The sequence below is a fragment of the Pelmatolapia mariae genome, linkage group LG12 (genome assembly GCF_036321145.2).
Source record: "Pelmatolapia mariae isolate MD_Pm_ZW linkage group LG12, Pm_UMD_F_2, whole genome shotgun sequence".
In the NCBI taxonomy this organism is placed as follows: Eukaryota; Metazoa; Chordata; class Actinopteri; order Cichliformes; family Cichlidae; genus Pelmatolapia; species Pelmatolapia mariae.
In genome coordinates, this window is record NC_086237.1 from 37453287 (window position 1) to 37474624 (window position 21338).

At 38.1% G+C, this 21338-nt stretch overlaps 3 protein-coding genes across 4 annotated transcripts in view; 1 reads left to right on the forward strand and 2 right to left on the reverse strand.

Annotated features, from left to right (window-relative positions):
- The window catches only part of prdm6 (PR domain containing 6), a 143749-nt gene that overhangs the window by 56533 nt on the left and 65878 nt on the right, over positions 1-21338 (forward strand). The window lies entirely within an intron of this gene.
- Positions 8846-11545, reverse strand: LOC134639170 (GTPase IMAP family member 8-like). Its single transcript, XM_063490263.1, has one exon. The coding sequence runs from the start codon at positions 11543-11545 to the stop codon at positions 8846-8848; it is 2700 nt and encodes an 899-aa protein (XP_063346333.1).
- Positions 15770-19791, reverse strand: LOC134639171 (GTPase IMAP family member 8-like). Its single transcript, XM_063490264.1, has 2 exons — positions 19764-19791; positions 15770-18576 (listed from the first exon to the last, which is right to left on the reverse strand). Exons 1-2 carry the CDS (start codon positions 19789-19791, stop codon positions 15770-15772), a joined length of 2835 nt encoding a protein of 944 aa, XP_063346334.1.

Genomic DNA, 21338 nt, shown 5'->3' on the forward strand with positions numbered 1-21338 from the left:
ATATACTGCTAAATGTTCTTTGTTGGGTGTACTCACCAGATCTGTGAGAACGTCTTGCTTGGAGCTCTTAAAAGAATTTTCTCTCAGCTAGTTTCGGTTGAAATCGAAATGAAACTGTGTCTGTACAAATATCCTGCCTCTTAACTATTCAAGAAGGTTGTCTAAGGTGATCTAATCTCAGTGTTTGGTTTTTACTAAAATCCCAAAACTCTTAAGATAAAATAAAAATCCTTTCATTGAATAGAGTCAGAGTAATACACAGCAGTTAGAAAAAAGAATTTTTCCATTTATAGATATTTTAAAATGGAAATTCATAATTACAGCAGCAACAACAACAACAAAAAGATTATCTGCTAATTCTTGAATGTCTGTATTTTAAAAATGTTTAATAAATGAAAATGGACTTAATAATATATTCAGATATAATCTTAAATGATTGACTCAGCCCATTACCCTATCAGGAAAATGTTTACAAAGGTCAGGCACAAGGGCTGGTGTTTTTCATTTAAGTTTTAGCTCACATTATTCATTTTATGTAGTAAATCACTTGCAGATTTTGCACACCAGGATGTTCACTTACCACAGGATGTTCTATCTATCAAAAGTATCACAATATGTTGACAGACTGTGGTTAAATGTGAGTGGCTTGCTACTTTGGCAACTCGTTGGCATTTCTGAGTATTTTTGTTTTTGATTGTTTGATGTTTGCACCCAAGTTTAAGTGGGCTCTGTTAGGGCAAAATAGCCATCATTACTAGTTTGCTCTCTTAACACTTAAAAATGCTTATCACATTACACATTACATTAATTTATTCAAAAAAAAGTCAGTGGTAGAAATACCAGTTAACCATTCATTTACCTTTAAACTTCATTTACAATAGAGAAACAACCAAATCTGTATTTAGGCAACACATCACGGATGTTTTTTTTTCTTTTTTTTAAAGAATTTTGAAGTGCTGCCTTGCAGTGTAACTCTCCCTACCATGTCAGTTTCACTGTTCTAGCTTTGTAGTGGATCTCATGGTCTGCCTGCCACTTAAGAGCGGTAGTCTGTGACTTTGTGTTTGACAAAGTGCATGTCAGGATGCTGCAAGAGAGATCTGGTGTTGAAAATTCAGGATACAAACTTAAAAAAAAAATAGAAACAAAAACTGCTGCTCCAAATTGGCAGGATAATCTGCTATTTCCAAATGAAAAAACAAACAGAGAAAACAAGTGGCTAACTTGGGCAATGATGTAGACCTCACTTTGTTCACTGTGAAACAGGTGGTGAAAAAGACATGGGCAAAAGTAATCAACACAAGTGAAGATACTAAGAATGACAAGAAGTAAAAACCAGACAGGATAAGAAAAGCTAACACAGTAAACAGGAAATGACCAATAGACATATGCTAGACACAAAAAAAATGTTAACAGGGACAGTGAACACAGAAATAAGAATGCTGGGAAAATTATGACAAAAGAAACAAAACACAATGCACTTTCATCCTTTCTGCCATTGTCAGTGATTAAAAGAGAAATTAGCCAAATTCAGAGCATCAGAAGGCTCATAAAAAATTTATTGCCTAAACAGTGACTCAGAATTCTTTGCAAAGGTGAGTTGTGGAGCTTTTTTCTTGCAATTATATTGCAGCAGTGTACCAGTATCTGCTGGTACACAAAAAAGATGGGCTATTTACTTCTCTCTTCCACAGGCGAAGCACCGTAGTTAGTATTGTTTAATGTACATATAATCCAAAACAAGCACTTGGAAAGCTACATTACAATCTGGATCAGTTTTTCTGCATAGAAGTCAAAGGTCTGATGTTGAGTACAGCCTAGAGCTTCCGTGACGTGAGAGTTTTTGCACACCAAGATATTCGCTTACCACAGGATGTTCTATATATCAAGACTATCAGAATATGTTGACAGAGTGCAGTTACATGTGGGTGGCTGCTACTGGCAACTGCCAGTGACAAGGATCAGGTACAAACTGAGTCTTAAGCAGAGTGTGTGCAGCATTGTTTGATTTGTGCACCCAAGTTCAATGGGCTATTTAGGGCAATGACTGGTCCCTCTTTTCTTGGTCTCTTAACATGTAAAGTATGCTTATCCCATGTTACGTGAGCTTTTTTATTTATTTATTTATTTTTTAAGAGCGAAATAGGCAAACAGTAATAGAAATAGCATATTAATCATTTATCTTTTCTGTGTGGAGTTTGCATGTTCTTTGCAAGTCTGCGTAGGCTTTCTCCAGGTACTCGAGCTTCCTCCAACAGCCCAAAGGTATGGATGGATTTGGGGTTAACTGGTGACTGCCCATAGATGTGAACGTGGAGCTTGAATGGTTATCAGTCTCTGTTTCATCCCTGCATTGGTAGGGCAAGGTGTCCGGGGTGTGCTATAAAATGGCATCAGATTAGTGAATTATAAGCAGTCTATTACTGCTGATAAACTGTCAGTATGTGGCAGTTCCTGTTTCAGTGATTGTGTGTTATACAGTGCATGGCTGTCTATTTAATAACATTATTGAACATTAATACAAAACATCAATAAAATGCTTAGGAGCATATGGTCAGAAACACAGTTTAAGAGATTTGCAATCCTGAGTGAAAAAACCTGTTACTTAGCCTTCTAGTGCAAGCCCTAAGACACTGGTACCATTTCCAAATTGGCAGGGGTTCAAACTGTCTGTTGCTAGGGTGAGTGAGGTCGTGGGTGTTGTTATGTGCATGCTGGATACTATGAGGGGCCGTACAAGCCAAAATTCATTCTTTCACTCTCACACACATACATTCTTCTTTCACACACATATACTTTCACTCTCACATACATATATTTTCACTCTCACATACATATATTCTTCTGTTAGACACACATATTGTCACTCTCACATACGTATATTCTTCTTTCACATACATATACTTTCACTCTCACATAGTTTTATTTTAATTTTTATATTTAGATATTTTTATTCTCATGTTTACACATATTTAACACACACATTGCAATATTGTGCTCTCTTATACATGTATTTTAATGTACATATTTACAAATTTTCACTCTAACATACATGCATTTTCATTTATGCATTCCTACATTTTGCTCTCATTTACATGCATTCAATATGCATTTAATCTCGCAAATAATATATGTATGTAAGAAGAGAATGCATACATGTCTGAAGAAAATATATGTATGCAAGAGAATAATGTATGTGAATGAAAGAGTATAGTGGAAACGGAAGGAGTTTAATGGAAATGGAAGGCTGGGTGTCTGTACCGCTGTGATTGGCTGAGAAGTATGTAGTAGTATGTACTACTTCAAGGCCATAAGTCAAAGGCCAGGTATCAGTGGTTGTTATTAAAGCAGGCTGATGTCAACATACTGTAATAAATAAATCATAAAACATCACAGTTGTCCTTTGGGGGAATTGCACCCTCTGAGTGCTTGTGTTATTAGATATTCTGCCTACCACTGTGGTGTCATAAACAAATTTAATTATAACATTGCACAGGTGGATTGGCATACAGTCATGTAAATAATGAATATAAAACATGACTCGGCACATAACGTTGAATAATACCTATGCTCAGAGACAAGGTGGAGGATGTTTGGTTGTCCATCCTTTCAGTCTGGGGTCTGTTTGTTAGAAAGTCCAGTATCCCACTACAGACTGTTGTGATAAGGCAAAGATGGAGGAGTATACTAGGTGTCTCTCTGTTAAGAGATTTTTACTCGTTTTACTATACTTTTATAAAGCCTATGTTTTACGTCTTTAGCATACATACTGCTGCAGTGGAAAATAACCACTTTTGTGTAGCCGCTTGTGAAACAGCTTGTGAAACTAGTGTTTCAACCACTTTTAGAGAAAAACAGGAAACGCCTAAGGAACTTGTAACTAGAAGATCACGCCATATTTACGAGGACGAAGACGTGCAGTAGAGTTGTCGAAAGGGGAAGCACGCCTTTGCCCTTAACAGAGTTATGAAACTATACATTGTGTAAACTATACATTGAGTGTATAAATAAAGAAGGCGGACTACAGTTGGGTGTGAGTCTCACTCAGAGCTCTCACCCATGTACATGTCTTAACAAGCTTGTTGTCTCTTTCTTTATCAAATCAAATCACTTTTATTGTCACGTCACATGTGCAGGTACACTGGTACAGTACATGTGAGTGAAATTCTTGTGTGCGAGCTTCACAAGCAACAGAGTTGTGCAAAATACAATAATGTAAAACAAGCAAAATATAAAAATGGCTAATCTAAAAAGTAATAAATATATGTACAATATGTAAAGGTATATACATTACTGAATGTGTATACTAAATATGTTTTTCTACGTGTGTGTGTTTGAGTGTGTATATAGTATGTATATACATGTTTTACAAATGAAATAAAGTAAACAATAAAATAAGATATATAAAATATACAGAGGTTGGTATGTGCAAAACAGTGGTATTTATATACAGTATGGAGTGCATAATGTTGAAGTTCCAGTAGTGAGGGTGAGGTGTCTATGAAGTGTTCAGCAGTCTGATGGCCTGATGGAAAAAGCTGTCTCTCAGTCTGCTGGTACGGGACCGGATGCTGCAGAACCTCCTTCCTGATGGAAGTAGTCTGAACAGTTTATGGCTGGGGTGACTGGAGTCCTTGATGATCCTCCCCGCTTTCCTCAGGCACCGCTTCCTGTAGATGTCTTGGAGGGAGGGAAGCTCACCTCCAATTATCCGTTCAGCACACCGCACAACTCTCTGGAGAGCTTTGCGGTTGTGAGCGGTGCTGTTGCCGTACCAGGTGGTGATGCATCCAGTGAGGATGCTCTCAATGGCACAGCGATAGAAGGTCCTGAGGATGCGGGGGCTCATGCCGAATCTCTTCAGTCTCCTGAGAAAGAAGAGGCGCTGCTGCGCCTTCTTCACTGTTTTGTTTATGTGTACTGACCACGTAAGATCCTCAGCCAGATGTACACCAAGGAAGCGGAAGCTGCTCACTCTCTCCACAGCAGCGCCGTTGATGGTGATGGGGGTGTGTACTCCTCTGCACCTCCGGAAGTCCACTATCAACTCCTTTGTCTTTGCGACGTTGAGGGTGAGATGGTTGTCTTGACACCAGTGGGTCAGGGCGCTGACCTCCTCCCTGTAGGCCGTCTCATCACCGTTGGTGATAAGACCCACCACTGTAGTGTCGTCCGCAAACTTCACAAGGATGTTGGAGTTTCTAGTGGCCGTGCAGTCGTAGGTGTAGAGTGAGTACAGGAGAGGGCTCAGTACACACCCCTGTGGAGCACCAGTGTTCAGTGTGATGGGGGATGAGGTGGTGCTGCCCAGTCTGACCACTTGGCGTCTGTCAGACAGGAAGTTAAGGATCCAGCTGCAGAGGGAGCTGCTCAGTCCTAGATCCTGCAGTTTCCTGTCCAGCTTCGAGGGAACGATGGTGTTGAATGCTGAGCTGTAATCTACAAACAGCATTCTCACATACGTGTCTCTCTTCTCCAGGTGTGACAGGGCAGCATGGAGTGTCAGGGCTATGGCATCATCAGTGGACCTGTTGTGGCGGTATGCGAACTGTAGAGGGTCCAGTGAGTCGGGTAGTGCAGAGCAGATGAAGTCCCTGACCAGCTTCTCGAAGCATTTGCTCACGATGGGGGTCAGGGCTACGGGTCGCCAGTCGTTCAATGAGGAGATGGTGGAGGATTTGGGTACAGGGACGATGGTGGCCATTTTGAAGCAGGCTGGGACTACAGACAGGGAGAGGGAAAGGTTGAAGATGTGTGTAAACACTCCAGCCAGCTGAGCCGCGCATGACTTGAGGACGCGGCCGGGAATCCCGTCCGGACCAGTAGCTTTGCGCGCGTTCACCCTCCTGAAGCACTTCCGCACATCCTCCTCAGACACAGTGTGCGCACTGACGTCATCCGCGGTGCGCACACTGTCCGGTCTCGTGGTGTTCGCTGTGTCGAATCTAGCGTAGAATACGTTTAGATCCTCACACAGAGAGGCCATGGTCTGCGGTGTTTACGGTCTTTACTTACTGAAACGAAATACTCATGACACTCTCTGATTCAGTCCAATGAGGGTGACATCAAGTGCAGTGGAGATGGCATCTTTTATCCAGTCAGAGACAGATGAAAGCTGTTAGTAAACACCTCAGACAGACTGGCACATGATCTGGTTACCCATCTTGGTATGCTGTCACAGCCAACAGATTTGTGTACTCACTCTGCGTAGGGAGGACACTACTTTGGTGGCTTACATGTTTATCTGGTGCGGAGTTTTAATGCCAGTCTGTTGTTGAGGCTCATCAAAATAGGCATAGAAATGGTTCAGTACAGCAGGTAAAATTAGTATTAAATGCATCATTCATTTTCTAAGTAAATATTTCTAGGTAATGCACAGCCGCATAGCCTCTATACATGTGGGGGTGTTTTTCAGCATACGGTACTGCTTCACTTTATATAATTGAAGGAAGGATAAATGGAAAAATGTACCTAGTCATTCTAGATCAAAATCTGTTGCCATTAACCAGGATGATGAAGATGAAAAAAAAATGGATATTTCAGCAAGACAATGATACCAAACACACAGCCAAGGAAACTGTCACTTAGTTTCATAACTTAATTTATGGAATTCTGTGGTTTGATTTCTTTGCATGTGGGAGATTTATTGGATTGCTGACATGTGGTGAGAATTTCATGTAAATAGCATCTTTAGAAATATATTTACTCAAAAAATTGGTGTCATGTTCAGTATTTATTTTACCTGCTGTACATCACGGAGTGAAGCATCATGGCATAGGGGCATTTTTGGGCTAATCTAATAACTTATTGATCATTTTAATAATACAATTTTAAACTATACATCAAACATCTATATCAAATCATAAACACAAATAACTAAAATATATTGACAAGAGTACAGCACTGCATTTAGGTTTTAAACTTAAACAGTCTACATGAAATGAAAGCTAAGTGGTTAGGAAGCATGTGACTGGTTGTGTGATGTTGACTGAAAGGGTTATCCTTTTGTTGTCAAAGGAGTTTGCAAAGAAAAGCGTCTGGACTTCTTTAAGTTGCTTGAAGTTGTTTCAGTTGTTTCAAGCAACTTAAAGAAGTCCAGAAGCTTTTCTTTGCAAACTCCTTTGACTACGATGACCTGGATGACTGAGAACCTTCACAGACTTATCCTTTTGTCCTTTTCCTCTCACCATTTTTCCTACCGAAGATTTAAAAAAGATGACCATCTTGTCATTTTACCTTACACTTTACTCTTAAAAGAAAAAAATGTTTAGTAGTTAACGTGAGAAGATTATTTTAGGAAAAAATGCAGGTAAAAAAAAAATATATATATATATTAAAAATGCATATATTAACAGTTGAAACTCATTTTATTCAGAGAATTTGTCTGAGCTAATTTCAATGTAGATGTTTGACTTTTCTACAGGAGTTCTGAACAGAAAATTAAATTTTTAGAGCTTTATTAGATATAAGTGGGCCATACACCTAGTCGTAACCCAACCACTTAAATTTCTCATAACAAAAAACCACCCCTTCTATTTTGTGCAGATTATGTATCTAAATTTCATATTTTCTAAATAGTCTTTTCTTAATTGTTTATCCAGTTAAGCACTGTGAAAAAAGTTGTGGGTCATTAATACTAGAGGTTTCAGGTGAAAGGATTGTGGTACCTTGCCTTTATGCTATCATGTGACCCAAAGGTCAAATGACACAAAATATGAGTGGGGGTTGATGCACCTGGGAGGGCACCAGGGTTTCTCTGCTAAGACAGATGGACAGATTTGAAACAGGAGTGAAAAAAACATCTATGTTGACTGTGAATGGACATTTTTGAACACAGAGGGTGGCTTATGACACCAACTGTCTGCTGCCTAACATGCCAACTCCTTCCCAGGCACCTCAACCCCACTCACATCTTGCGTCAGGTGACCTCATTAGGTCAGTCATATTAGGTCACAAAGCACGGTCTCACAATGGTTTCAGCCGAAATACTTCACACTGACCATGCCTTTTTCACACTTTGGCAAGAGAGTCACCTGATTAATAGTGGGTCCCCTTAAAAGAGCCAAGAGCTTTACTTTCCACTCCATACTACTACTTAGACTAAGAACCTATATAGACAGCATGAACAATTCTTTCTTTTCAAGTATAAACTGATTTCTTTTGTTTTTGGCATGATGTTTTCTCAAGTGACAGCTTAAACTCTTGCTGTTTTTGTACTGTGTGTAAATTTGGAGAGAATCCTCAGTTTTAACTTGATTTTAAAAAACTTTAAGCATTATAAAGCTAAAGCACAAAATTGCACAATATAAATCTTAATGGTTCTACTATTGTGTGCAGATTTGATTTGGTAAGATTTGATAAAACATTTGAATTTCATGAAGTCTCATCTGTCCTCATTGGTAAGAAGAAAATAGCAAACGCATTAGAATCAAAGAAAAATACATTAGTTTTGTGTACTCAAATAATGTAACTGACAACAGTTGATTTTTTGTAATGGAAAAGTGTGGTTTGTTTTTTGGAATACAAATGTAATGTAATATTTATGAGAATTAACTGATTTTTATTATATATATTTTTATATATACATAGTATAAAGTGGAATGTAAAACTGATAATTGAAATTTTGGAATGAGCTGTAAAAGTTTATATTTATATGTAAAACCTGGATTAATAAAAAGTAAATCAGCTCCATAGGGCTGTATAACTGCAGTGTACTCTATCATGGATGAATAGAAAAGAAAGAAAATCTTGAATCTTAAAATCTTGAATCTTGCATTTGCCAGTTAAACCCTTTAAAACCAAGCATTACTAAAACTAACTGAAGTCATGCTACTATTGTGACATCTCATAAAATGGTGCAAGCCTTATCTTCTTCAGCTTTCTGTACATATTCTTCTATCCAGTCACTGATTTGTTTATCATGTTCAAGCTGTAGTTGGTTGATTGCTTCGTCATTCGGCTCGCCCTCATTTTCCATAGAAAGATTGTAATTCAGCTCATCCATTTCTTGTTCTTGTTTTTTCTTCAGTGTCTCAAAGTCTCTCTTGTATTCTCTCTTCATGAGCAGATGTTTAAGTATGGTGGCGTTGCTTTTTTGTTGTTTTTGCTTCATGTCTTCCATCTCACTGTCATGCTTTGCTCTCAACGCTGCAAAATCTACTGAATATTTCTGTCTGAACTCATTGAATTCTTCTGCTTGCTTTCTGGCTTCTTCTGCAGTTTTCTTCTTCATTTCCTCGACTTTTGCCTCATAGATATCCTGCGCTAATTTCCAGTCTCTCTCCTCTTGTTCTCTCCTGAGTCTATCTTGTTCTTTTATTTTGCTTTCATATTCATTTCTTTCCTTATCATATTCTTCCTTGACTTTTATAAGCAGCACTTGCTCTTCCATTTTCATCCAATTATCTTCCTGATTTCGTTTCTCCCACCATTCTTTGTGTTCTTTTTCCCAAGCTTCTCGTTCTAGTTTCATCTCTTCTCGGTTTTCCATCAGCTTTCTGTCAGCATGCACATTTTTTTCACATTCTGATTTTATTTTCTGCTCAAGAGCTTCAAGTTTTTCTTCCCACTGAATTCGCAGATTTTCTTCATCAAGCATTGACACCCTGTTCTCTTGTTTCCTCTTTTCCTCCTCTCTCTTTGTTTTATCCTGTTCCTGGTTAATCAACTCTTCCTTCTCCTTCAGTGCTTCTTCTTTCTCTGCTCTGTCTTGATCAATTTGTTTCTTTTTCGCCTGAATTTCTTCATCACGTTTTCTTTGAAGTTCTTCCATCTCTTTCTCCATATCTGCTTCTTTCTCTTTTAGGATCCTCTTCATTTCCTTTTGTATGGCTGCCTCAGCTTCTTGGAACATCTCTGTGGTGTAGCAGCTGCCACCATTTTTCTTCACCATTGTTTGTACTTTGTCTAAAAGCTCTGTGACTTGTGAATGATTATTTTGATCTCTGTTGTTGAAAACATGGTATCTTCCTCCACAGTCGGCAATCAGTTTTTTAACAAAGTCATCACTGACTTCTTCCATGTAACTCTCTATTGTTTGATCTTGAAGATCATCTCCTCTGGTGAATATAACGATAATGAAGTCTTCTGATTTCTTGCCAAAAAACTCCTTGATGAGCTCTACTGTGTCTTTTTCTTCTTTGGTAAATCGACCGATCTGCACTACCAGTAAGAACGCGTGAGGTCCTGGAGACAACAAGCTGATGCATTTCACAAGCTCCTGTTTGACTTCATGGTTGGAGAGAGTCGTGTCGTACAAGCCTGGTGTGTCGACCACAGCAACTGGATGGCCGTTGACCACTCCTTTTGCTTTTTTGCAAACCTCTGTCACTGACTTCATGCAGGCTTTAGAATAAAAGCATTTTTGGCCTAAAATGGTGTTTCCAGTTGCACTCTTCCCACAGCCAGTCTTCCCAATCATCACTATCCTGAGAGCATCTGGGCTGTGGTTGTGATTATCAAAGGATTCTCTATTCTGTGAAGGGATTTGTCTAATGTCTTTAATCAACCGAGGCTTAACAAGCATTTGTCTTGTGAAGCACTTAGATCCCATAGCTGTCATCTTCTCCACAGTGTGCAACACCTCAGAGACCTGCTGCTTGTCTTTGATGTTGAAGATGATGTTTCGTCCTCCACACCTCTGACAGAGCTCCTGGATGTTTCTGTTTTCACTAATAAAGTTGACAACAACTGGATCTGTGGGATCTGATTCCACTGCAAAAAGAATCATGGTGAAGTCGATGACCTGAGATCCAAATTCATTCTGGATGATCTCTAACTCTCGCTTGTTTTCGTCACTGAGGGGTCCGACAGGAATGACCAGGATAAAGGCATGGACACCTTCGGGATTCCAGAGAGAAATACATTGCTGCGTGCAGCTCTTTATTGCCTCAGGAGATTTTCCATACAAAGCAGGCATCTCTATCAGGGACACTAAACGTCGGCACACCTGTGTCTCCGTCTTAACATACTCTGAGGAGTCAGCAGGTTTACCAAACTGGTGTTTTCCTACAATGGCATTGGCTGCTGAGCTCTTCAGGTCTCCATATGTCCCACACAATACCAGGTTAAGAGGCGGTTTAGCAGTGACTGTTGTGGTGTCAGCTTCTTCACCTCTGTTTAGATAGCCTCCTCTGTTTTCATTCACTATGCTCTCCATCTTTTGCATGAGTTCTTGAAGATCCTGTTCTGATAAATCATCATCAAAGTTGATTCTCTGCTGCCTTTGTCTACAGTCCTGTATGAGTCGATCCACAGCTGAAGTTTTTTTCTCCTCACTATGTGTCAGAATGACCATTGCATATTTAAAAGCATCTTGACCAAAGAAACTTAAGATGTATGTTAGTTTTTCTCTGTCTTCTTCACTGAATTCAGAAGGCTTTACTAACAGGAGCAGAACATTTGGTCCAGGGGGGCAAAGAGCCACACACTTCTTCATTTCATGCTTCACCTTCTCTCCAGATAATCTAAACACATCTGAGGTTTTCACTACTGTAAGGCGTGTTTTCCTATACTCTCCTTGAGTGACTGTACAGAATGCGGGCATCCTTTGGAAAAAGAAATCTTTTTTCCCACTGATGAAGTTGGTTAGAATTACTTTTTTCGTCAGAGTCTTTCCAAACACCAAAATCCGAAGTTCATGCGCTGTAAAGAAACAAACAAGCATTACATTGTGTTTTTTTTTTTACCAATAATTACACACACACACCAAAAACCTCTTTTGATTGCTTTGGTCAGTTGGAGAGACCCGTGGCCATCTGTTGTTCCCATAGAAGATGCAGACTTGTACTGTACAGATGTATGTGTTAAATAAACATCTCTCAAATGGAGCAACTTTTACTTTTAATGCAATCAGTCTTCATTTACAATTTGACTCACATTTTTCACGGTTTCACTAATGCTAGAAGCTGGCAAGGATTTGCCGACACATCACATCTTCCATGCAATCAGTGGGTGACCATGGCCCTTAGAGTGCAGTATGAAGCAAGACTATCTTGGTAATATTGTTTGCATTCATACTCTGTCTTGCTATCAGTGTTATTTTAATAAATGTTGCCAAACTCACCGCATGGTGAAAGTGGTGGTGATGCCATAGTAGCACTGTGATAGAAATCTGAAAAGCATGTAATGGGTATCTGTTGGATTAAAAAAAAAAAAAAAACAGACAAAATTTATCATCAAATATTTTTTTCAAGAATGGTGAAATTGTAATCAGAGACTTACTAATGCGGCTTAAATGGTTAAGCACTATACTATTGCTCAGACACAATGGATAATGCCTAAAGGATCTGGGTGAAATGCACGGTGAACAAACAAGCTGATGAGTAAGATGACCAAAAACTGTTAAACTGTGTTATATAGTCTGACAGCTGCTGGTAAGAAAAGACTGCCCTGCAGTAGTGCTCCTTCCTACACTGTGGGTGTAAAGGTCTACTGCTGTGGTGTTACTGTATAAAACAGTGGAGCTGGATAGTACAATAACATTTGTAATATAAAAACCTAGATCACAAAAACCTAGAATGCTTTGCAAAATATAAAAAAAAAAAAAAAACCCAGAATGTAATGATTTGCTGATTTCATAGAGCCATATTTTATTCACAATAGAACATAATAAAAACATTTTAATGTTTAGATTGAGCTAATATTTTTCTTGAAATGGTAAAATTTCTCAATTTGAAGTTGGCAGATGGCAGAAGCATATCTCAAAGTAAAGAAAATGTTGGGGTGTTCTAAGAAAATATGTATTCTGCAGCTAATTAGGTTACTTGATAATAGGCCAGTGCGTGATAAGGTACAAAAAGATCATATCTATTATATTATATATAAGATTAAAAAGAGAAATACAAGACACAAGTTACCAAATATTTTCTTGTATTCTGTTTTTATTTTCATTCTACACAACATTCCAACTTATTTGAAATGCGGGTTAGAAGAGCAACATGATTACAGATGAGTCTCGATATATTTTCTAATACTGTGTACAGTACTAGAGTACAATATATAGGTAGATACAGCCTTTTACTAACTTCTCCTTCAAATGCAGCAAGTGTCATATACCTCCATAAAATGGCATTTCAAGTAAAGTTAAAATTATATTAAATGATGCCTATTTGATGTTTGTTATGGATCAGCCTTACCTATTTTAGCCTGATATTTGAATGCAACTTGCATTAATCAGGTCTGTATTTCTTTATGTAACTCTACATGTTTCAGACTAATATCTATGTAGCTCTTGCTTGTACTATTTTGTAAAATATTTCCCACACATATAATATGAAGACATATTAAATGCAGTACTTTAACTACACAATGTAATCTGTATTTAATTACCAGACCTGTATATATTTCATACACCTAGTCAGTATTAACAGTTAAAACTAACCAGTGTAGGACTCTAGTCTGTTTCCAACAATTATAGACTTTCTTAATCACTTCAGACTATTTATTTTCAGTGATTGTACTCACCAGGTGAGACTCTGACGTTCTTCCTCAGTGCTGTTAAATGTCCCTTGGCAGATCCAAACTGAATCAGGTCACTTGTAACCACCTTTCATTATCAGAATATCGAGGTGTTGCCTTGTACAAGTATGACGGCAGAGTAAAGGCGATGTCTGATACAGTTACTGATAAATGACCAAACACTGAGCATTCCCTGGATTCTTTATGCTCTGTTGCATCCATGCATTGTCTGAACCTTCAACAACAGAAAAAGGTCATACAAGTCTCAGGTGGTTTTATGTCTAATCTAAGCGAGAATCCGCATTAGTTGTTTTGTTATTATTGGGCTGTTTTTCACTTTGATTAACCAGGCACGTACAGAACACCCAAAGATAATTATCAAGTTGAGTTAATCATCCTGATCTACATGTAGAAAATGTTCACAAGATGTGATGGCAAGGATATCACTTGCTATGCAGGGCAAGGAGCAAATGGTGGCAAAGGGCACATTGCCTTAACTAGTTGGCTTAACTAGTTGAAAAAACAGAAACGTGTGGATTTTGGTCCATTATCAAAAAACTGACAGTGGGTTTAAATTAAGATGTGGTTAATAGACTTACATAGAAAAAGCGGTTTGTGTGAATGAGTGAATGAGGCAAGTTGTGTAAAGCACTTTGATAGCTCACTATACTCAGAGACATTCACAGGACATTTCAGGTTTTTCTCCTTAGCTAACATTAAGCCTCAAAAATTGTACATTCTTCTTGAGCTGAAAATGCAATTAATGAATAAGAATGAGGCATACTTCAGTTATCCTGCTTTTGGGAATTTACTTTGCCACATAAGTTGGTGAAATAAAAATATGAATAATGATAATAATAAAAGATCCTCAGAAGTGTCCAGTTTGCAGCTAGCATAGAGCCAGCCTTCCTAATCAGTTTATTCACTCTGTTGGTAAAAACTGCTGAGTCATAACCACAGAATCAAGACCTGTATATGCTTTAGGGACAAAATCAATGGGCTACAGTTCTTAATTTTCGAATTCAGTTTTGGTTTTTTTTTTTTGCATGATTGCCACAGGTATATGAAATCAAGCAGCAAACCATGCAGTCTACCTTTACAAGTTTTTTAAATAATTTCTTGTCCTAAAGAGCTCACGGCATTAGTACAAGTTGTGTTATTCCAACAGTGGTGTTTCCACCTGACACACTCACATTATTATAATTGAGAATTGTCACTGATCTTCCTATTTACATGTATGTTTAAAGAATGTGGCGTCACTGTCAGGTGTGTAGATTATTTGTTAAGGCCTAAAAGATGATGTCTACCCTAGAAATAATGTGAAATTAATTTTCTAAAACTTTATTTAATTATGAAAGGACCTTTTAAATGAAGCCAGGACATATTCCCTTATTTCAAAGATTCAAAATTGAAGAAACAAATTAAAGCAAGCTTTTCAACAAATACAGTTTGTATTTCACTATGAACTGCAGTTCCATGCTTAGGTTGCCTGTACTTTATTACTTTTTCCTTCACTTTAAAGTTAGATTACAACAGTTTACGGTCTTTTTTCCTATCAATCAATATCCGTAAAGAGTCTTTAGCTAATGTTTGCTTTTATTTAAAGTTTACTGTGATATTTTCCAACAGTAGTACTTATTCATTGTCTCTTATTGAATCAGAATTATTTTTAAATTGATCATCAAAATTAACGATAAGAACATCAATTGGTTTTTGTCCAAAATATGAAGCTTATATTTTAATATATCTCTACACAGACTACTTATCAGATGCAATAAGTATTTTATAAAAGCAAAAAACAATCAGGAACCGAAACATTTTTATCATTCTGAAAAAAGAGACAAGCAGTGCCAAAAAATGGTTAAATAGTACAATACAGTGTTTTCTGTAAATAACAAACACATCTGAGCCAAAGAGATTTTGTGATTTTCGTGAGATTATTGACACCAGTCATTGTTTTTAAATGGAAAAATATGCATTACTTCCCACAGTAAAAATGGCATGATGCAAATTAAATGAAATCTTTACCTAACTGATTTATATGATTAGTTTACATTCATTCATGTTTTTACTTAGCAGGCAACATTTTCTGCAGTAAAAAAAAAAAGAAAAAAGATTGACAGTGATTTTAGAACAAATGAATCAATTTGTATATAATACTTTGAGTATATTATGTTATATAGAACTACATAAGTGTCATCTATCATGCAGCTATAACAAAAGTATTGTTTATTAGAAGCTTTAAAACCAAAAGCTATCAAAGTTAACTAAACTATGCTGCTGTTGTGACATTCAGGTAAAAGAGCCCGTTTCATAAAATGGTGCAAGACTTATCTCCTTCAGCTTTCTGTGCATATTCTTCTATCCAGTCATTGATTTGTTTATCATGTTCTAATTGTAGTTGGTTGATATCTTCGTCATTCTGCTCGCCCTCATTTTCTATAGAAAGATTGTAATTCAGCTCATCCATTTCTTGTTCTTGTTTTTTCTTCAGTCTGTCAAAGTCTCTCTTGTATTCTCTCTTCATGAGCAGATGTTTAAGTATGGTGGCGTTGCTTTTTTGTTGTTTTTGCTTCATGTCTTCCATCTCACTGTCATGCTTTGCTCTCATCGCTGCAAAATCTACTGAATATTTCTGTCTGAACTCATTGAATTCTTCTGCTTGCTTTCTGGCTTCTTCTGCAATTTTCTTCTTCATTTCCTCGACTTTTGCCTCATAGATATCCTGCGCTAATTTCCAGTCTCTCTCCTCTTGTTCTCTCCTGAGTCTATCTTGTTCTTTTATTTTGCTTTCATATTCATTTCTTTCCTTATCATATTCTTCTTTGAGCTTTATAAGCAGCGCTTGTTCCTCCTCTTTCCTCTGTTTGTCTTCTTGATTTCGTTTCTCCCACCATTCTTTGCGTTCTTTTTCCCAAGCTTCGCGTTCTAGTTTCATCTCTTCTCGGTTTTCCATCAGCTTTCTGTCAGCATGCACATTTTTTTCACATTCTGATTTTATTTTCTGCTCAAGAGCTTCAAGTTTTTCTTCCCACTGCCTTCGCAGTTTTTCTTCATATCTTATTGATGCTATGGTCTCCTGTTCTCTCTTTTTCTCCTCTCTCTTTGTTTTCTCCTGTTCCTGGTTAATCAACTCTTCCTTCTCCTTCAGTGCTTCTTCTTTCTCTGCTCTGTCTTGATCAATTTGTTTCTTTTTCGCCTGAATTTCTTCATCACGTTTTCTTTGAAGTTCTTCCATTTCTTTCTCCATATCTGCTTCTTTCTCTTTTAGGATCCTCTTCATTTCCTTTTGTATGGCTGCCTCAGCTTCTTGGAACATCTCTGTGGTGTAGCAGCTGCCACCATTTTTCTTCACCATTGTTTGTACTTTGTCTAAAAGCTCTGTGACTTGTGAATGATTATTTTGATCTCTGTTGTTAAAAACATGGTATCTTCCTCCACAGTCGGCAATCAGTTTTTTAACAAAGTCATCACTGACTTCTTCCATGTAACTCTCTATTGTTTGATCTTGAAGATCATCTCCTCTGGTGAATATAACGATAATGAAGTCTTCTGATTTCTTGCCAAAAAACTCCTTGATGAGCTCTACTGTGTCTTTTTCTTCTTTGGTAAATCGACCGATCTGCACTACCAGTAAGAACGCGTGAGGTCCTGGAGACAACAAGCTGATGCATTTCACAAGCTCCTGTTTGACTTCATGGTTGGAGAGAGTCGTGTCGTACAAGCCTGGTGTGTCGACCACAGCAACTGGATGGCCGTCCACCACTCCTTTTGCTTTTTTGCAAACCTCTGTCACTGACTTCATGGAGGATTTAGAATAAAAGCATTTTTGGCCTAAAATGGTGTTTCCAGTTGCACTCTTCCCACAGCCAGTCTTCCCAATCATCACTATCCTGAGAGCATCTGGGCTGTGGTTGTGATTATCAAATGATTCTGTCTTCTGTGAAGGGTTTCCTTTTAGTTTAATCAACCGAGGCTTAACAAGCATTTGTCTTGTGAAGCACTTAGATCCCATAGCTGTCATCTTCTCCACAGTGTGCAACACCTCAGAGACCTGCTGCTTGTCTTTGATGTTGAAGATGATGTTTCGTCCTCCACACCTCTGACAGAGCTCCTGGATGTTTCTGTTTTCACTAATAAAGTTGACAACAACTGGATCTGTGGGATCTGATTCCACTGCAAAAAGAATCATGGTGAAGTCGATGACCTGAGATCCAAATTCATTCTGGATGATCTCCAACTCTCGCTTGTTTTCGTCACTGAGGGGTCCGACAGGAATGACCAGGATAAAGGCATGGACACCTTCGGGATTCCAGAGAGAAACACATTGCTTTTTGCAGCTCTTTATTGTCTCAGGAGATTTTCCATACAAAGCAGGCATCTCCACCAGGGACACTAAACGTCCACACACCTGTGTCTCCATCTTAACATACTCTGAGGAGTCAGCAGGTTTACCAAACTGGTGTTTTCCTACAATGGCATTGGCTGCTGAGCTCTTCAGGACTTCATATGTCCCACACAATACCAGGTTAAGAGGCGGTTTAGCAGTGACTGTTGTGGTGTCAGCTTCTTCACCTCTGTTTAGATAGCCTCCTCTGTTTTCATTCACTATGCTCTCCATCTTTTGCATGAGTTCTTGAAGATCCTTTTCTGGCAGATCTTTTTTGTCAAAGTTGATTCTCTGCTGCCTTTGTCTACAGTCCTGTATGAGTTGATCCACAGCTGAAGTTTTTTTCTCCTCACTATGTGTCAGAATGACCATTGCATATTTAAAAGCATCTTGACCAAAGAATCTTAGGATGAGCTTTAGTTTTTGTCTGTCTTCTTCACTGAATTCAGAAGGCTTTACTAACAGGAGCAGAACATTTGGTCCAGGGGGGCAAAGAGCCACACACTTCTTCATTTCATGCTTCACCTTATCTCCAACTAAACTGAAGACATCTGAGGTTTTCACTATTGTAAGGCGTGTTTTCCTATACTGTCCTTGAGTGACTGTAGTGGATCGGGACACCTTTTGCAACAGATCCCCAGTCAAATCTTTTTTTCCAGTGATGAAGTTGGTTAGAATTGATTTTTTACTTTGAGTCTTTCCAAAAACCAGAATCCGAAGTTCATATGCTGTAAATCAACAAAAAAATTATTACAAGTTTTCCAGCACATACATACATATTTATATCTTTTATTTATTTTATTATTTTTTATCTTTAATGTTTTTTTTAATTATTTGCAAAAATATCTACTCTTTACTGGGAAGTGTTCAAATAATCCTTTTAAACTCGCTTATCCTTCTCCGCAAAACCACTGTGAAGGTGTGAACACCGACCTTTTTTAATTTTTGGTGCATCAAACGATAATGTGTTAAAGCTGCTTGTATGTCTCACTAATGCACAAGGGGGCACATTTAAGAAATGCGGGGAGAGTCGATGTTTTTTATAGCTGTAGTAATTGTCCTTTAGTTTGTAAATTAGAAACGTGTAACATGTTCGGGATAAGTGTCAAACAGCTTCAAAGTTTATTGTTTCTAGATTCAGATGTTCATAATACATAAAATCCATATGTGTTTTGGTCAGGGTTGGACTGGGTCAGAAAATTGGTCCTAGCATTTTTTAATCCCATTATGTCCCTTCATCGTTGTCTTACCCTGTGAATTTCACATTCCTTGATTTCTTCCTCACTTCTCCACAAAGCTTTGTTACTAGTTCTTGCTAGTACTAAAATTAGCTGCACCTATTTTTAGTTTCTTTTTATAGTTTTCGTTTTGTTTTTCAGCTCCACCTCTCCGACACTTCTTCCTGACGAAACTTTTTTTTTTTTTTTTTTTTTTACACACTGCATGAGCCCAGAGCGACAGTAGCGGAGGGGACGGTCACATTAAGAGATTTGATTGGGCAATACAGAGTCAGTAATGAAAATAAACAAATGGGCTGCTGTCAGTCCTTGTGCAGCGACCCTTCAGGCCGGAACATTGGCACAAAAGTGTATCAGGCCACCAGGAAAATGCCCAGTATGCAAGATTACCAGTCCAGCCCTGGGTTTGGGTAAAATCATAACTGTCCCTACTACCAACATAACTAGTGTATTTAAGTGTCCATTCTAAGAGTGTTAATGGGAGTAAACGTGGATTCTGGTTCTGTTAATAATTGTCTTTGTCACCTTTATCCTCCCTAACGCATCCTTATTTTCTTGTGACTTTTGCCTAGCACTGGGCCTAACCTGAATTTTAGCTGTCCTCGTCATCCTCACATATTTGCATTTTTTCTGTCTTGTTATCTGTGTTATGTTCTGATAAATCTCGCCAGACTCACCGCGTGATGAAAGAGGTTGTGATGCCATACTGCAACTGTGATAGAAATATGAGGAATTGGATGGTGTCTGTTGGATGAAAGAAAAAGGAAGAGAAAGTTACCATCTAATAATAAACTATCAGACAAAAATTATCTGAATACGTGGACCTTTAGAAGAAACCTTAAAACTCCATAGGGCTCTATCATGTGGTGGATATGATGCCACTGGAGCAGGTAGAATAAGTGCAATATTATTGCCACTATTGTCACGGCTGCCGAGGCGAGCCGTGTGTTGTTGGAGGAAGAAGGACCCAAAATGCAGGCAAGCGACAGATGATATAAGTGAGAGTTTATTAACAAAGTGGCAGAGTGACAAAAACAGGCAACGAAGGGGGGGAGCTAATCAATACCTAAACTGGGGAAAACTAAAGAACTGACCTGAACCCACAATGAGCCGGGATGAACATGGGACGGAGAACAGAGGATACAGAGAAACGTAGAACACACTGAGTTACACGGAGTTAAACAGACGAGCCGACAAGGAACGCAGACCGACACCCACTGTATATATATATATACACACACACACAAGGTAATCAGGTAATCACACACAGGAGGGAAGCACAGCTGATCCTAATACACAAGACGACTGGAGGATACAAGCTGAACACAGTGACAACAGACACAGACCTTCAAAATAAAACGGGAAATCCACAACACGAACTCAGGGACACGAACCGGGCACAAGGGGAGGACACAGGATACCAAAATCAGAATAAACTAGAACAGAAGACCATAATCATATTAAACACAAAACGCTGGGTCAATGACCCAGCACCATGACAACTATAGGGCCAGCCTGTGGATAGCATGGCTACAAATATTCTCCTTATCAGATTTGATAATAATGTCTCAGGTACTGGAGTACAAAATATACGTTTTATTTAATAATTGCATAGTGTCTCTACACTGTTTTCCGTATGGTTATGAGACGTCAAAAAGTTTTGACAACACCTGATAATGTGTTGTATATGAAGTATAGTGCAGTATAGTGGTGTGGTAAAGGTCTGTCAGTGAGCACAATAATATTATAAGGCAGAACTGGCAGTTGTATAAAAAAAATGGATGTTTAAAAAATGTAAACAATCATCTTGCAAACAAGAATAGTTTGGTATCAAAAGGCTTCCAACTAAAGTTGAATTATGAAAATAAATAAAGTAAGTGTAAATTATTTATTTATACTGGTGAACCTTATATGTAAATTCAGCTTGGAGAATTAAAGTCAGCTTCTTTGTACGTAGGATTTAAAAACTGACATGGCTGGTATTGCTCGTATCATGTTGTAGAACATTCACCCCAAAGTATAATATGAATATATACAAAATGCGGTACTTTAACTTACCTGCATTGCTGTCATACACTTAATTAATATCCACAGTTGTGACTAATCTATTTAAGACCACATTCTTTTTGTAGCACAATTACAGATTTTATTAAGGACTTGAGTCTACCATGACCTACAAAACCGAGAACAGATGCAGTTATAGGTTTTTATATTTATTGCCTTTACTCTTTGTGAATGTACTTACCGGGTGA

What these genes read in the sequence shown, in the direction of transcription:
- LOC134639170 (XM_063490263.1), bottom strand. Translation starts at nt 11,545, where the DNA reads ATGCCCGCATTCTGTACAGTCACTCAAGGAGAGTATAGGAAAACACGC.
- LOC134639171 (XM_063490264.1), bottom strand. Translation starts at nt 19,791, where the DNA reads ATGGCATCACAACCTCTTTCATCACGCG. An exon ending in ACAACCTCTTTCATCACGCG is followed by an intron (nt 18,577 to 19,763) that starts GTGAGTCTGGCG and finishes GTTGATTTACAG; the next exon opens with CATATGAACTTCGGATTCTG.